At 36.9% G+C, this 18300-nt stretch overlaps 2 protein-coding genes and 1 long non-coding RNA gene across 3 annotated transcripts; 1 reads left to right on the forward strand and 2 right to left on the reverse strand.

Annotated features, from left to right (window-relative positions):
• Positions 1–208: 208 nt before the first annotated feature.
• On the reverse strand, positions 209–7431 carry LOC103033667 (protein mono-ADP-ribosyltransferase PARP11). The gene is made up of 7 exons (XM_007234956.4): positions 6361–7431; positions 6153–6267; positions 5937–6015; positions 5749–5821; positions 4814–4947; positions 3608–3765; positions 209–3519 (listed from the first exon to the last, which is right to left on the reverse strand). Exons 1-7 carry the CDS (start codon positions 6460–6462, stop codon positions 3254–3256), a joined length of 927 nt encoding a protein of 308 aa, XP_007235018.3. The 5' UTR covers positions 6463–7431; the 3' UTR covers positions 209–3253.
• A 7-nt stretch (positions 7432–7438) lies between these two features.
• LOC111192954 (uncharacterized) lies at positions 7439–14599 on the forward strand. The gene is made up of 2 exons (XR_002650191.2): positions 7439–7637; positions 13940–14599. It is a non-coding gene; the product is annotated as an uncharacterized LOC111192954 (long non-coding RNA).
• LOC103024791 (protein mono-ADP-ribosyltransferase PARP11) lies at positions 9402–17317 on the reverse strand. Its single transcript, XM_022671361.2, has 8 exons — positions 17086–17317; positions 14761–14925; positions 13149–13269; positions 12976–13051; positions 12647–12719; positions 11838–11965; positions 10851–11002; positions 9402–10212 (listed from the first exon to the last, which is right to left on the reverse strand). The coding sequence occupies exons 2-8, from the start codon at positions 14923–14925 to the stop codon at positions 9896–9898; spliced, it is 1032 nt and encodes a 343-aa protein (XP_022527082.1). The 5' UTR covers positions 17086–17317; the 3' UTR covers positions 9402–9895.
• Positions 17318–18300: the final 983 nt, after the last annotated feature.

Below are 18300 nucleotides of genomic sequence, written 5' to 3' on the forward strand. Positions count from 1 at the left end.
AAAAAGTTTGGGCACCCCTGATAATTTTCATGATTTTCCTTCATGAATTATTGGTTGTTTGGATCAGCAATAATCAACAATCATTTAAATATATCATATAGCAGGTGAACACAGTGATATTTGAGAAGTGAAATTAAGTTTACAGGATTTACAGAAAGTGTGCATTAATTCTTTAAACAAAATTAGGCAGGTGCATACATTTGGGCACCCTTGTTGTTTTATTGATTTGAATACCTTTAGCACTAATCTACATCATCATCTTACTGCAGATGGAGTCACTGTGCATCATTCAACTATTCAGTGCACTTTGCACAAGGAGAGGCTATATGAGAGAATAATGCAGAAGAAGTCTTTTCTGAGCACAGAGTCGCTTGAGGTATGCTAAAGCCAAGCTTCATTTTGGAATAAGGTGCTGTGGACTGATGAAACTAAAATTAAGTTATTTGGAAGACGGTATGCATGGTGGAAACAAGAACTTTACTGCTCCCCACAGTAAAATTTGGTGGTGGGGCTGTGTGGAGTAAGCACCAGTGCAGGTACCGGGAGGGTCGCATGGATTTCAGTCAATATCAGCAGATTCTTGAGAACAATGTTCAAGAATCAAAGTTGAGACAAAGTTGAAGTTGTGCCAAGGCTGGAAACTTCAACAAGACAACAAACCTAAACACTAAACACTGCTCAAAATCTGCTAAAGCATTCATGCAGAAGAACAAGTACAACAATCCGGAATGATCATCTCAGTTCCCAGACCTGAATATTATTTAAAATCTGTGGTGTGATTTAAAGCATCTGTTTATCCTCAAAAACCATCAAACCTGACTGAACTGTTGGAGATGTTTTATAAAGAAGAATGAAAGTCCAAAATACCTTCAACCAGAAGCCAGACTCTCATTGGAAGCAATAGGAAGTGTTTAGAGCCTGTTATTTCTGCAAAAGTAGGATCTACTAAATATTGATGTTGTTTTTCTGTTGGGGTGCCCACATTTATTTTACATTATTTTGTTTAAGGAATTGTTGTACACTTTCTGTGAATCCTACACACTTCATTTCACTTCTCAAACATCACTGTGTTTATCTGCTACATGATATATTAAACTAAAATTGCTGATCCCAACAACCAACAATTTATAAAGAAAAAAAAATCAGATCATGAAAATGATCAGGGGTGCCCAAACTTTTTCATATCACTGTAAATTAAGATGCTACATTATCTGCTACCCCCACTATGCTTCCTTACTTTATTTCACTCTTCCTCACATTTACTTTGCTCTGCCTCACTCTACCTCCAGCCTTGATATGTCATGTGAGCACAGTCAACAGGATAAGAGCTTCCTCTGCTGCGGGGTCATATTTTTATCATAATTTAGGATTAAACAGTAAAGATATTTGCAAATATCTAATCAAAATTAATTAATGTAGTAACTACCTAAATATATTGAACTGCATATAAACCCCTGGATGAAGCGTAATAATGAAAACGGTCCTAATTAACTAAACAATATTCAAATTTCAGTAATAAATACAATATCATATATATATTTCATGTGGGCCTTAGAATTTTAATCACTTGCTTTGAAGCCCCAGGGAACATAGTGTAAAATCTGATAACATTTTACCTGTTACCCACCCAGCACTATGTAGTTAAAATGTAGAAAAGACGTACATACTCTTATCTTAAAATGGGTAATGGTTTGTGTGCATGTCGTCCTGCATTGTACAGCCATCTGCCAATGGTGCTGGCACTAACAGGATTACTCATAGAGGGCATTACTGCTGAATGAAGGTTCGTGATTAGTGCTTTAGGGTCACTCTGCACATGTCAGACAATCCGTTGGATCTCCCTCTCTGTGGTTCATTAGGTGTCCCAAATTCTTCATGTTACTGGTACGTGCCTTCTTGTATCCAAACAGATGAAACTGTGGTTATATTTAGTTACATTTTTAGAACCAAACTGTTGATAATAGGATTAAAACATTTGCAAAGAAGCTTGGACCTTGGACCTCTGTGTCTGCGATTGGTCAGAATCATTTTTGGGGCCAACTGGTTTGAAATTTTACTTTGCTGCATCATAATTCTTTAAAGCTGTGAAAATCTGGTTTGGTTTAATCTTCCTTTAAATTCACAGACAAACTGTTTCTGTAGACTTCTTCTTGGATGGGTTTCTTTAATCTTCATTGATGTAAAGTGAACTCAGAAGCCATGCAAGCTTAAGCCATGACACTACCTCCACTGTGTTTTACAGATGAGCTGGTATGGTTGGAATCATGAGCAGATCCATTCTTTCTTCACACTTTAGTCTTTCAATCACATTAGTAAGGATTGATATTTGTCTCACTAGTCCATAATTAGTCCACAGGCTTGGTAAACTCCATTCTGGTCTTCCTATTCACCTCGTTAATAGTGGTTTTCATCCTCTGTTAAAGCCTCTGTACTTTTGTTCATGAAGTCTTCTGTAAACAGTAGATTGTGATAGCTTCACTCCTGCCCTCTGGAGGTTTTTGCTGATGTCAATAACAGTTGTTTTAGGGTCTTTTGTTTACAGCACTCACAATGTTCATGTCATCAACTGCTGTGGTTTTCATTGATCTGCCTGTTCATCACCCGTTATATAATACACCAGTGACGACTTTCTTCTTCAGGACTTCCAAACTGTTGTTCTGGCTATGGACAATATTTGTGTAATGGTTCTGGTTGATTTTACATCTTATCTCAGCTTCACAGTTACTTGTTTTTCACCTATGGATAGCCCTCTTGTTTTCATGTTGGTTATTCCTCTAACTATAAATGCACAGACTGCACAGATAAAACCAATATCTGAAACTTAGTGTAGACATTTAGCGCTATTTGTTTGAATAATTAATGTATCAGGACACACCTTACAGTCAAATGATAATAAGAACAGCAGAAAAAAGGGATTGACCTCACTGGTCTAATACTGTTGAAGGACACTACATACATACAAACTCATACAAGAGCAATTTTTGGAGCAGACAAATTCAGGGCAATTTAGGACTGTGGGAGGAAACCAACATGCACACAGGAAGAAAAAGGAAACTCCACCTAGATAGAACCTGAGCCGAAGACCCCAGTGCTGAGAGGCAAACATACTAACTATAGAGCTAATTTTCTTCTAATTAGAAATAAAACACAAATTTGGGTTCCCTAGGGCTTCAAACATTAGAACTCTTAGTTGTCAGTGTTTATGACGACGGTTGTTGCTATCTTAATACCTGCAATGAGATTCCTCAACAAATTACCTACCATACTCAAGTAAATACTCCGGATAGATCTGGTTGGAGTCAAAAATAACAAAAATCTTAGGACACAGTTCGTCATCCACACTGCTGTCATGTATGTTTTCTTTTGTGTTTCCGTCCGGTTTGTGGAAATCCCTCTGTCCCAGTTTATATTTCCCAACAGTTACCCGGGCAAGGAACATTATTTGCAGGGTGTTAAATCCCGTGCTCTCTCGGCTGCTGTATTTATCAGCATAGGATGCATGTTTTGCGAAGTAAGTACCTGAGAAAGAAAAGAACACATAGTTTAATCTCATCTTAAATCATTTAAGGTCATTTTATTAATATTTACACAGGTTTTACACACTCACCTTTACCAAACACGTGCGCTGTCCTCCTCTGGTCAGAAAGGTTGCAGTCAAAATTATATGTGCAAATGTTATGTACATTGTCTCGACTGGTGCCGTGAAAGAGCATCTGTTCCTCAAGCTCAGATACACCTTTTATCCTCATCAGCTGTGTTCTCTTCCTAAGCAGAACCCAACACACACACAGTTCCCATTTAAATGTTAGACAGTGTACAACGTTTACTGAACAAGATGGTCAAGACCAATACTTTTAGTAGAGTTTAGTAGAGTTAGTAGAATTTTTGTAGGTATGTCAAGACCAAGACCGGGACACATTGAGTCAGAGTCAAGGCCAATACATTTCATAGTTGAGTCAGAGTCAAGACCGGGACCCATTAAGTCTGAGTCAAGAGTCTAAATTAATACTTTTTTAAGTCAAAGTCAAGCCCAGGACTTTTTATGATTTAGTGATTTATGATTTTATCAACTTTTCTTAGTTGAGTCTGAACTAAGACAAAGACCAGGACATTTTGAGTATAAACCTATACTTTAATAGGACTTTTTGTAGTTGAGTCTGAATCAAGACCAAGACTTTTCGTAAGTGAGTCAAGACCAAGAAAAGGACTTTTTATATTTGAGTCTGAGTCAAGACCAAGACTTTTTTTTTATAGTTGAGTCTAAGTCAAGACCAAGATGTTTCATTGTTGAGTCTGAGTCAGGACCAAGACCTTTCATATCTGAATCAGAGTCAAGACAAAGACTTTTCACAGTTGATTTAGGGACAAGGCCAAGACTTTTTATAGTTGAGTCAAAGTCAAGGCCAAGACTTTTCATAGTTAAGTCTGAGTCAAGACGGGGACCCATTGAGTCAGGTTCAAGACCAAGACCAAGACTTTTTGTAGGTGAGTCAAGACCAAAAAAACCGAGACCGAGATGTTTCATTGTTGAGTAAGGACCAAGACTTTTCATATCTGAATCAGAGTCAAGACCAGGACTTTCCGAAGTTGAGTCAGAATCAAGACCAAGATTTGACTATATTGCACATAATATTCAGTTTTATCATGTGAAGTCAGACCCCGCCTCTTTCCCCATGACGGTTCTGACCAACAAGAGGAGAAAACGATCCCATTGACAAAATTCTTATTCTGTTGTTATCAGATTATTATTTGTGTGTAAATGCACACATTGATAAAAAATAACACATAAGCGTGACAGATTAAGTGTACTTACCTACAGTACAGCTCCCAGAGGTCCACATTCTGTATTCTGTAAATGTCCCTGATAGGTTTCTGCAGTAAACCCATTTCTCGAGCGTATTTCTCCACTTTCTTGAACTCGTCTGAGTGATGATCTAGACAAAATTTCTGGCAAAGAGTAAATAACATTTGATGTGTTAACTGTCCATATGCACAATATAGAGGGTAAAACATTACCAAGCTGAAAGAAGTTAATACACTATTACCAGCAATACTATTCTTGTCCAATAAGAAAATGTGCATAGAGCTGGCTGAGCACCATGCTTTGTTTGAAGGAGGGATCTTTAGATATCTTTAGGGAGCTCTTAAGGAAGCTTTTGCCTAAATCTATCTATCTATCTACTGTCGACATGGCAAGAACTTTCAAATGATGAGTTTTGTACTTCTACTACAGTTAAGCAGGAATTAGCTTGTTTGTGTTTTGCCATTTAGCACAAGCTAATACTAACGCATGGTAAACACTCAGGGTATTTAGAGTGTGGCCAGCAATAAATTATTTGCATAAAAGTGTTAAGAGCCCTTAAATGGCTCATTCTGAGAGGGACTGAAAATGGAAGAATAGAGCTGGTGAAAACCCTTTTGTGGAATTGATTTTGTACAAAGAACTTAATGAACATATTTTATATAGCCAATTGACTTATTCTAACTTGTATTAAAAGAGGAAGAATATGTCCCCCATGCCAGTTATAAATTCAATAAAATAGTTTTATAGCAAAAATTGATTAATGTGACAGCAATATCTATTAATTGTCCCAGAAAACATTGAGATTTCCACTTTGCGCACAATAACAAAGTAAGAAAAGAGGAAAAAATATGTTTCTTACAGCGACCACTATACGGTTGTGTGACGCCAAACATTTTATCAGTTACAAAACATAAATCTTGTTTGTTTTCTGCCATAACTGATACCTGATAGGGTTTGGTAGGGTCCATCCTTTCCCAGTAATCTGGACCAGAAGAAACCTGGTCCTCACATTTGCATCTGAAACACAGAAGGAAAATACACTTTCACTTTCATTTACAGTGAAACAATTCAAGAGTTTCCATTCATTCAGGAAGAGCCCACATAATTAACACACACTCATACAAATACTGACCTTAAAGTACGTCCAATATCAGAAAACGAACGCTTTATCTGTCTCTTCTTTCCTGTTATTAGGTTGGTCTGAAGCTTCTCTGATTTTACAAAAACAGAACAGCTAATAAAGAAATTTCTTAAAGTCACATCACATGCATTACTGCTGATATCACTGTGAAAAAGAGGCTTTTAAATGGCCATAATCACTGGAAATGCAAAGAAATTAAATTATTACTTGAGAAATCGATTCTAAAGCATCCTCCTGCTGTAGTAAGTTCTAAAACTCCATGTGGGTTTCTCAGATAGTGCCTGTTTAGTTCTGAGCTGGAGGGGGAACTGTCTGGATCATCCTGTAAGAAGGTTTAACAAGCCTTTGAAATAATAACAAGACACTTAACAGAGACAAAAAGAGATAAATAGATAGAATAGACATAATTTGGTACCTCAATTCTGTGCCAAATGCCACATCTAGCTTGATAGAACCAGAACCAAGGAGTGTCCGATGTGTCCATAGGCTCCTCGTATTCCTCCATATCAGCAATCATGATGAAAGTTGAATAATGAATAATCTTAAGTAATCTTTAATTTACCAAATCAGATTTCACTGAGGAGCTCTTCTCACTGCTCTGCTGAGAGTAGTACAAGTTTCAGTGCCATGGGTGGTTCAGACACTCCCATCCTGACATCATTACACTTGTATAACAGGTATGATGTTCACCGCCCCTTTGACACACATTTGTCTAGACTTGGATTTAACTGAGACTGACAGTAGGTACACGTACAGTATGCACATCTATGTAATAGATGCATCTTTCTATACAGTGAACTGGACAATATACTGCACTAGAGCTGGCCAATATTATAATGTTTTATCTTATTGTGATAAATATACTTATCATATTGACTGTATTGTATTTTACTACATCAGTGGCAAAAGAACTAATTAACTATATAAATAGATGGTATTTGGCAAAAACTGAATAGAATTACTGTACTGTGCATGAGATACAGTTTAAATTTTAAATAGGAGTTTTTAAGAATCTGCTACTGATAATGCAGTTTATCTGGCCATTAAAACATCGAAATAAATATCAGTTATCATGAAAATGTCTTCATAAATATCGTTAAAATATTTTTACCATATTACCCAACTCTTATTGCCCCTAAAATGCACTATTAACTTACTTTACCTCTGTCAAAAACATGGTAAATCATCTCCATATGAATACAGTACAGTGCTAACACAGTCCCAGAAAATAAATGTATGTCCATTTTTGCCATTTTTCCATGTTTCTGACATCATCTGAATCCACACTACCGCCACCATGTTTGAATTTTGCTTAGAAAGACCCAGAATGTGTCCCACAGAAACACTACTGTTACAATAATATAAGCTAGATTGAATATATATATAATAATAATGTATTTAATATAAACAGTAAACATGCACCAAATATTTGGCAACCACAATTATAAAGATTCAATTATTACCATATTTTTTTTTTGCATTATAAGGCGCACTGAAAATCCTGTTCTTTTCCCAAAAATCGTCATTGTGCCTTTTAGTCAAGTGTGCCTTATCTATGAATTTTACCAGTCAGGTTGTAAGAAGCAGTAAAGCCACTCTGCTGAAGTACAGCATTATACAGGAGTTTCAGTTAAGATCTCCAGCGTCTGAAGCATTAGCATTAGCCGCTAACCACTAATTCCCCCTTCAGAGGTGAGTAATATCGAAACGTAGCCTGCTGGTAACCCCAGCTAGCACTGCTGAAGCAACATTAGCATTACCCGCTAACCACGCCATTCTGAGGTGAGTATTTTCAGACTGTAGCCTGCTGTTTGCTGTGTTAAAACAAGCTACATGGGACGAGTCACTAGCTAATATCGCTCTGGCTTACCAGAACATTGAGGGTTCCTCAGTGTAGTTCTGTCAGGGAAGGCATTAGCCGCTAAGAAGTAGCAATTAGACACTAATGCTAATGCTCCAGCCTTAGTGCTCTAGAAATTCGGGAATGTAAGCTTACTGTGAATAAACGGAAGCGTTTTAATCACCAAAATAAACAGTTTTCAAAAGAGAAATTTGTGTAGATTTACATCCAGTGTTTGTTTGCCTTTAAAAAAAGTATTTTTTTATTACAATTTTGTCTAATTAGCCTAGCTTTACTTAACTTAGTTAACCACCCCCCACCACCACCCAGTGGTGAGACCTGCTGAATTAGACGTTCCTTTTAATGTCTCTTAAAATGTGCCTTATAATCTGGTGCTATGAAAATCTATGAAAATAGACCAGAAAATAGACATTCATTGATGTTGTGCCTTATAATACAATATGCAAAAAATACGGTATTATAATTTCATGACAACTGGACCAAAATATATGCGCCAAAAAAAAACTTGGATTAAAAATCTGTAACATTGACGTTAATTTATATTTAGGCATTTTTTTATTCTCCTGTTATGGCACAATTTTGAAAAAATTAAACTTTCTTTACACAACCAAATCTGTGTAACTCAAATTATTGTGTGTGTACTTGCATTTAAAAATGTGTCAGAATGCATTTCATAACACAATGCAAATGCATATTGCATTTGTTGCATTGAGCCATGTTGTCTTGAACAGGCAGCATGCTTTTCAGTCAACAAAATGTATTTTTTTATTTTTTTTTATCCAAAACTGAAAATGAATAAAATAAAATTCTTGGCCCCAATACCGAATACTGAATATCTAACACGTTTTTTCTTTTTTTCACTACTGAATAAAATGAAATACCCTAAATGTATTTTTGTCCTACTTTTCAAAGAAAGCGTAATTGTTTTAAATACATTTTTGGTCTTTTTTTTTATAATTTTGGTTGGCAAATATTCAGTGTATCCCTAGTATGAAAGCATTTTAGGACTGTACAGTTCAACAATTGGTTTGCAGAGGATTGGCTGCACATTGGCTTTTGCGTTCATGTCCTTAATGTAGTTTGCTTATTTTAGTAAATACTTAGATCGGTGTTATTGCTCTTTGTTCACATGAAAATGATGTACACATTTTTCTATCTGCTGTTTTCCACTTAGCAAACAAAAGAAACACCATCTGAAATGAACCCTCCCACACACAATCAGACAATAGATTTCTCTAATATACTGTACAATACACACAGATACAGATATATACAGACCATACAGTGTAAATCATTATACACAGTATTAACATTGGTGGGAGGGCACGCTGATATGTGTGATACGTGGGCTTTTGGGTTTAAAAAAATGGTCACTGGCCTTGGAATGGAATTAATGGAAGTTTTCTATTTTTGGTTAAAGAAATTCTGAATTTTTTAACAAGTTTTTTCTAATTCCGCTTCCAGAAGCACAGGGCTAGTCCAACCGTTTTGGATGCTAAAAACCACCTACAGTAAAGCACATGGTGAGTCAAGTACAGTAGTTACTAAAGGACTTGCTGCTGTTGACTAGCGTAAGGACTTGGAGTGGTGGTATGTTTTTTTTTTTTTTTTTTTTTTACTGAAATAGGCTGTGAAGTAATGGGGAATCCTAGCTAATCTTGTGATCTGTGGGACTACTGGACATGAGGTAGAATTGCAGTGAGGTAGATAAATGAAATAATTAAATAAAATCTAAAAAAATAAATAAATAAACATAAAAAAACTGTGCAAATGGAACAAATACACAAATGGAGGCAGGAACGTGGTAGACATGAACTGGACAAACTAGGACACACTAGGCGAGTCTGAGAGACTGTATTTGACAGTCTGTTGTCTGATTATGCCCTTTTTCATAAAAGGCACGTGCCACGATCCCGGTACACACCTTTGCTTTGGCACTGTTTCATAGGAAAGGCATGGCTGTTCAGGTCCAGGGCTCCGCATGGCGTCCCAGTCCAGAACTAGGAATTAGTCCAATGGAGCCAACCATTAAACCTTCTGTCATTTATTATAACTAGGAAACTAACGGTCTTGTCCGTCTCCTTTGACGTCAGTAAAATTCGATAAGGTACTCTGGGTAGATCTGGTTGCTGTCGAAGATGACGAAGATCTTTGGGTTGACCATGTCGTCCACGCAGCTGTCGAAGAAGTTGGCGATGCTCAAGTCTTTGGAGGGCGGCCGGCAGAAGTGAGGGTGACCCACTGTGAACTCCCCTACCAGTACCCGCGCCAGGAACATGCACTTGTAAGGTGGCTCGCTTTGAAAAATAGGCGGAGCCAGGCCGTGTCTCTGCAGTGTGAAGTTATGCTTGCTGGTCGAGTGGCAGAACTTACTGGAGTACTTGGCGTCACGAGCGAAATAGCTTCCTGTGGAAAAACAGAGAAAATCTGATTATAATAACACCTTATGTCTATCTCTCATATACAGCTCTGTAAAAAAAAATAAGAGACTACTTTGATTTTACCAAATTAAAAAGTCTGGAATATAATCAAGAGGAAGATGGATGACCACAAGCCATCAAACCAAACTGAACTGCTTGATTTTTTGCACCAGGAGTGGCAAAAAGTTATCCAAAAGCTATTGGACATGATATCAAGATTCCATCCGTACTGCACAATCAAAAGAAACTGAGTGAGAATATTGGAGCTGCATGGGATGGATTATCACAAAACTCCATTAGGAACCTCTACAACTAAGTAAATGCCAAGATGTCTGGTATGGTGCATTACACATTATTTCTGTATGTGTAGCTCAATAATTAAGTCTAAATGTTTAATCATTTATTGTCTCTGGTAAACTTTATTTTTCTTCAAAAGTATTTTCGCAACCATTTCTTTAGAAATTAGTATATAATTTCTGCAATTGAGAAAAGATGGACAGAATTACAAAACTGAAAAAAAAAATCACAAAAATTGCAAATATGTAAAAAATAAAACAGTATTTCATAAATGGATTTTATAATGTTTCGAAACCTGAACTATAATTTTTCTGTTAGGAAACAGACCTTTCCCATAGACGTCCCCGTGGCTTCCAGTAAGTCTCCAGTCGAAGTTGTATGTGCATATGGCCTGGATGTTACTGTGTCCTGTTCCATGAAACAGCATCCTTTCATCAATGTCTATTACACGCTTGATCTTCCTCAGCTGAGCCTTTTTCCTTTAGCAAATAATAAAAAAAAAACATTTAACAGGGTTGAAAGATTTCATAAATACTTTAATGGTAATTATTTAGTAATAACAACAGTCATAACAAGGTGCTCGTGTCTTCCTAAATCTTCTTTAACAGACAAATGAATAGATTTAGTAAATTAAATGCGTATATGTATATAAATATCAATTACTTTCTCAACTCGTTTACAAACTAATAAATTTGTCTAGTTGAACAGGGTTACCATATGACCACATTTCATGGAAGTATATTATTATCAGAATCATAAGTTATACAAGGTATTAAAAGGTATACAATTTTTTGCCATCGGCTACCAGAGCCCTGAGAGAGCACAATTGGCATTGCTATCTCTGGGTGGCGCTCTCCCCACATCACTCCAAAGTGTGTTGTAGATCAGCACAAGGCATCTGTGAGCTGATGTATCAGAACAGAGTCGCCGTGCTTTCCTCTGAGAGAGCTGTGATGCTCCTCAGTAATGCTGCATCAGCAGCAGTTCAAAAAGAGGTGGTGGCTGACTTCACATGTATCGGAGGAGGCATGTGCTAGTCTTCACTCTCCTGGTGTTGGGGCATCACAAGTGGTAGGGGGAGTATTAAAGAGAGAGCTGGGTAATTGGCTGTGTAAATTGGGGATGAAAAAATAGAAAAAAAAGTAAAAATATGGTAACATGGTAAATACTATTTTTTTTAATGGACTGTATGTGGCATATCGTATATTCACAGGTGTAGTTCAGAACTCACTGAGAGTATCAGCAGCGTGACTGTATGATATCTGATATCACACACAGCAATACAATGCTGAAGTAAACACAAGAGATGTGTACCTGCAGAAAAACTCCCATAGGTCCAGGTTCTGTATTCTCTGGATGGATCTGATTGGCTGACTCATGGTCCTCTCATACAGCCGTGCCACCTCCTTATACTCGTATGTGTCTCTGCACAGAGGGATGAGCTAACAGACAAAAAACAAGATGACATTAGGGATTTAACGGAGGTAGTGATGAACACAATTGCAAAGCCACATATATATCATTACTGTTTAAAAGCTTGCACTGAGACACTATGAGCAGGAGGTCGCTGATTCGAACCCCCACTCATGCAGCTTTGCCATCAAGCCGACAGCGCTCAGAGGGAGCAAAATTAGCCCTGCTCCCTCTGGGTGGGTAGATGGCGCTCTCTCCCCACATCACTCCTAGGGTGATGTCTGCAGCACAGGGCGTCTGTGAGCTGATGTACCTGAACCGAGTCGCTGCATCAGCAGCAGCTCGAAAAGAAGCGGTGGCTGGCTTCACATGTATCGGAGGAAGCATGTGCTAGTCTTCACCCTCCTGGTGTGTTTGGCATTACTAGTGATAGGGGGAGTCCTAATGAGTGTGTTGGGTAATTGGCTGTGTAAATTAGGGAGAAAATGGAAAAAAATAGAAAGTGTGTGCCATTACTTCTGCCATGCCATGCCATGTTTTTAAAACAAAGTTGCTAGATATTTTTAATGAATAAAATATGCACAATCCTAAATACTCTAATGTATTCTATTTTTTTAAATTAATAAACTATTTGCATAACTTATATTTTAATCAAATGGAAGTGGTGTGTACTTTTGAATCTTTTTTTACAGTCAAAACTTCTTTTTTACCTGATATGGCTCGTCTGTGTTAACTCGTTCCCAGTGGCAGGGGACTGGGAGGGCCAGGTTATCACAGATGAATCTGAACACAAATAAGAAAGAAATTAATGCATGCACAATATAGGCTACCAGTCAGGCGTGAGACAATATATCGATATTGTGGTATATTGTATAATTTCGATTGTATGGAGTTGTATTGATAAGTGGCATCAAACATCAATAATTTTATTTAAACAAAGTCACTATAATCGTAAGATGCCCTGTGATTCACATCTAATTACAGGATGAGGACACAGCTTAATTTAAAACAGTCCTATACAAATGAATAAATAAGTTACCTAAATCCAGTGGCAGACTGTAGGGCTCTTTTTATTGGTCTCTGTTTTCCAGTTGTGACGTTGATTTGCTTCATAACTACAAATGAAAGAGAGAGATTAAGAAGCAGATTAGGGTCAAAAGAATCCAGAAGTTTGAGGTCATATCATTCCTACAGTTTAGTCTTACTTCCCACCTGAAAAGTCTAATCTGTACGTATATTTAGGAGTGTAGAAATCCATAGAGCCGTGCTGGTTTCTACTGTAGTTCTGCTCGATCTGATCACTGGTCACCGAGCATCCTGCACTGGGATCAATCTGCAGAGGACACAGAGGAAAATTGATCAGATTAGATTACAACCCAAAAAGAATGAAAAAGGATGGGATAGTATGGAAAATGCAATAAAAACATGAATAAAGAGTTACTTTAACAAATACTCCTTAAAAATGGCTGTGGAAAACTTATGAAGGCTTATGTTAACCATGAAGTCATCTGGCATGGACCATCACACAGTAGAAATACAGTGGAAACACAGTGTATTGTGGTCTTAAGAGCCAGTATTCTAGATCTTTCTTGGAGAAAATAGATGCTATTAGTGTGCTCCAGAACACAGATGAAAAGACCAAAAGCCAGGCTCTGTTATTGTATGAGGTTTGTGTCAGTACACTTCTGTGATACAGCATTAATGCAGAAAAGTACACTGAGATCTTAGAGCAACATATGCTGCCTTCAAGATGACAGATTCTGCAGGGACATGCTGCACACATCACAAAGACATGGCTAAAAGAATTGGCAACATTATATTGTGGTAAATGCTTTATCATCCCAACTATTTTGGACTGTATTGCAGACCTAAAATGCAGGAATCTATGTTTATAATTAAATGCAATGAAGTTTAAATACAGTTGTGTTCAACATTAATCAACCCCCACTGCTGTAAAGCATTTTAGCAAGTTTAACATTTATTTTTTTATCTTGTTCAACCAGGTGGAAGGAACCATGGATTCAGTTAGCTACCAGAAGATGTTGGGTGGACATGCCATGCAGTCAGTGAAAAAGCTGAAGCTTAGGAGACGTTGGTTCTGCCATGGCTTGCTTGCAGAAGAAGGGCTAGAAGGTTCTGGAGTGGCCATCACAATCGCCCATCTTTACTCCTATAAAAAATCTCTGGTATGCCTAAGGCAGTTGCAACACACAAGCCCAATAATGTCAAAGAACTGGAGGCCGTTGTCCATAAGGAATAGGCTAAAATACCTGTTGATCACTAAAAGAAACTTGTGTCAAGATATGTTTCACATCTGAAGGACGTTATTACTGCCAAAGAGAGCTGTACTAAGTACGAATGTTGAATGTGACTAAGGGGTTGTATAGTTTTGTCAATGAGGAAATCCCAAAAAGAACTTGTTGATATATTAGAAAAAGTATTGATGTAATTTAAGTTGGTGTGTGGTTGGTGTGGCACAGTGGATAACACCACTACCTTCTAGTGCGCTACCACATCAAGTGTGTGACCCACCACTGTAATAGAAATAACCTTGTAAGTCACTTTGGATAAAACTGTCAGCTAAATGCCATACAAAGTTGCATTTGTCCTTATTTAATCTGATTGTGAATAAGTTTAAAAAATAAAGTTAAACTTGCTAAACACTTTACTGCAATGGAGGCTGACTTATTTTGAACACCACTGTGTGTTGTGTTAATACAGCCTGCAATCAAATAAAAGTACAACAAAATGTAAGTGACATTTTTTCCTTGCATTTTTGCAAGGAAGCAAACTTGTAAAAGCTGACCAAGGAAGAACCACATACTTCAAACATATGCCACACTCCACACTCTGCCAGGTAGAACCAGTGCCAGTTGGGTTCTGATGTGTCCATCTCCTCCTCACCGCTCTCCTCCTCAGGACTCCTGGGGTTAAAGATGGTGTTCTCCACATGCTGCTGCAGACACTTGTCACCTGCAGAGCAATGCATCTACAAAAAAAATACAAAATGTCATTACCACAATTTGCCAAAACGAAAACAACTGGAAACATAAGCAACTGTTACAAAAAGTACAAAGTGTTAGATCATGTAAAATGGTAGAGCGAAGCATAGTGCACAGAGGTTACAGACCTTCTGCAGTCAATTACTACAGACCTCCAAATTTCATGTGGCCTTCAGAGTAAGGAGAGATCCATGGAGTGAATTTCCATGGCTGAGTAGCTGCATCTAAGCCTTACATTACCCAGCAACCATCTGGTGTCAAGCCTGCTTCTCTAACATGTAATAACATATCTGGCTAAATGTGGCCTAATAACAGTATAATTGATTAAATTAAAATAATTAAAATCTCACATAAGTACAACAAACCTCACAGTTTACTTTTTATGTATATAAAACAGTCTGTTCATGCAGGAAAACCTTCTAATGTGGCTGAACCTTTTGCACTTTTTCATATTCCACTGCTGTAGATAACATGTACTTACTTGTAAATAATATCCATACCCCATTACTGCTTTCATGTATATATTTCCATCATGGATGTAAAGTTAACACTAATTAATATTTATATTTTGTTTTTTATTCTTTCTTTATTGTATATTTTCTATTTTTATCTTTATGCGGCATACTTGGCGAGGGGCAAAGAAAGAATTTCATTGTACGAGGAAACTTGTTTCTTACTGTGCACATGACAATAAACTCTTTGAACTTTGAACTGAATTAAACCAATACTGTAAAGAAGGGTGGGCCAAAGTTCCTCCACAGAGATGTGAAAGACTCATTGCCAGTTATTGGTAAAGCTTGATTGCAGTTGTTGCCGCCAAGGGCCGTCAAAAGTTTGGATGCACATTCAATGTTTTTCTTTATTTCTTTATTTAGTTAATTTTCTACATTGTTGATTAATATTAAACCTGATGAATTATGTAGTATACAGTAATAAAAGTGTTTGTACGCCACAATTTCCTGACCTAAACCAAATTATGATGGTGATTTGGGATGAGCTGCAGCACTGCATGAAGGAAAGGCAGCAACTATTGTTCAGCACCTTTAGGAACTCCTTCAGGATGCTGAGAAGAGTGTGCAAATCTGTTCTCAAAGCTAAATGTGGTACTTTGAAGAATCTAAAGTATAAAACATTCCTTTTTACAGTGTTTACACTATAATTCTGTATGTGTCCTTGTATAGTTTATGTATAGTCTCTTAAATATTAAATTTATAATGTAAAAATTATTTTAAAAATAGAAAACCTATTGAATGAGAAGACGTGCAACCTTTTGGACTGGAACTGTAGGTCTTTTGGAGATACAATATTTCTGTATGACAGTGACATACTACTATACAGCTCTGAACAAAATAATAGACCACTTAAAAGTGAATTGAAAACCTCTGGAATATAATCAAGAGGAAGATGGATGAGCACAAGCCATCAACCCAAGCCGAACTGCTTGAATATTTGCACCAGGAGTGGCATGAAGTTATCCAAATGCAGTGTGTAAGACTGGTGGAGGAGAACATGCCAAGATGCATGAAAACTGTGATTAAAAACCAAGGTTATTACATCAAATATTGATTTCTGGATTCTTAAAACTTTATGAACATAAACTTGCTTTCTTTGCCTTATTTGAGGTCTGAAAGCTCTGCATCTTTTTTGTCATTTCAGCCATTTCTCACTTTCTGCAAACAAATCTGTTTATTTAACTCAAACATGTACCTACAAAATCAGGGAAACTGATTCAGAAACTGAGGTGGTGCCTTAATTTTTTTTTTCAGTGCTGTATATTAAAAATGCTACAGTAAGAATTGTGTTAATGTAAGTTTGATCAGTTATACTGTTATGGTTTACTTTCAGTATTCATCCAGAAACACAGAAAGATGGTAATCTAACTCTCACTCACTGCAAAAACTAACTTTACTGAATAAAACACTGGATAGTTATTACACTGTTACATTATATCTGTAATTTATCAGCAGAATAAACACATACTTCATTTACACCCTTTTCACTGAGCTCCAGGGTGAGTGAATCTCTCAGTATTCAGCGCTGGGCTGGTGCTGTACAGTGTATTTTAGCTATATACTGATAATAGAAAAGAGAGTAATTAATTAATCAGTGCTGTTTAACTGCAGTGAGCTTAAATCCACTATCATTACCTTATCCGCTGCTGCTCGAGCCCCTCGGCTGCACTGCTACAGTCTCTCTTATCTGCCCTGCAGAACCAGTACAGTCCGCCCAGTTTAAAGGCAGTAATGTCTGGGTTCCGGCAGTATCACTGTCCTCATCATTTTCAGCGAAATATCAATCTTTTTCATTTTTATTTCCTTTCCTTTTCGCTTCGTTGTTATTGTTTACCGGGGCTTCCGCATTCGTCACGGCTGACGTCGCCCTGACGCTCCCGTCCGCATCCATGAAGAAAAAAAAAAGATTTATTTATTTTTTAAAAAGAAAGTGATGATTTTCTATTAAATGTTTTAAAATATAGATTTATCCATTTTATAAGTAATATATATTGTTTGTTGGTGCACAACACGACCCGAATAAATGTCTGTTTCCTATATCTATTCAATAAACTGAATCATTCAGTATTGAACATACAGCTCTGGCAAAAAATAAGAGACCACTTCTGATTTTGCTATTCATAGGTGTATGTTTGTTTTATTCCGTAAACTACGGACAACATTTCTCCCAAATTCCAAATAAAAATATTGTCATTTAAAGCATTTATTTGCAGAAAATGAGAAATGTATTTGAGACCTCAAATAATGCAAAGAAAACACGTTCATATTCATAAAGTTTTTAGAGTTTAGAAATCAATATTTGGTGGAATAACCCTGGCTTTTAATCAAAGTTTTAATGCATCTTGGCATGTTCTCCTTCACCAGTCTTACACACTGCTTTTGGATAACTTTATGCCACTCCTGCTGCAAAAATTCAAGCAGTTCAGCTTGATATGATGGCTTGTGACCATCCATCTTCCTCTTGATTATATTCCAGATGTTTTCAATTTGGTAAAATCAAAGAAACTTATCATTTTAAGTGGTTTCTTTTTTTTTCAGAGCTAAATAAACCCTGCTGGCATTTCAATGCTGAATTAATGTTGATTTAACGTTGATGTTATGGTTGAATCAATGTTGGATTTGGTGTTGATTTTAAAAACTGCCAATGTTGTTTTAACGTTGTGCGTTAAACCTTTAATAAACCACAGCTCAAAATGTCTTTGATAGTAACTACTCTCACATTTTTTAAATTAATAGCTGGAATATGTTGCTCTGTAATGAGAAAATTTACCAGCTCTGCTTAACAGGCTTACAAATGAGATGCAAATTTAGATGTTTGAATATATTTTCATCAAAAGTTTATTTAGTACA

This window comes from Astyanax mexicanus, chromosome 2, assembly GCF_023375975.1.
Source record: "Astyanax mexicanus isolate ESR-SI-001 chromosome 2, AstMex3_surface, whole genome shotgun sequence".
NCBI lineage: Eukaryota > Metazoa > Chordata > Actinopteri > Characiformes > Acestrorhamphidae > Astyanax > Astyanax mexicanus.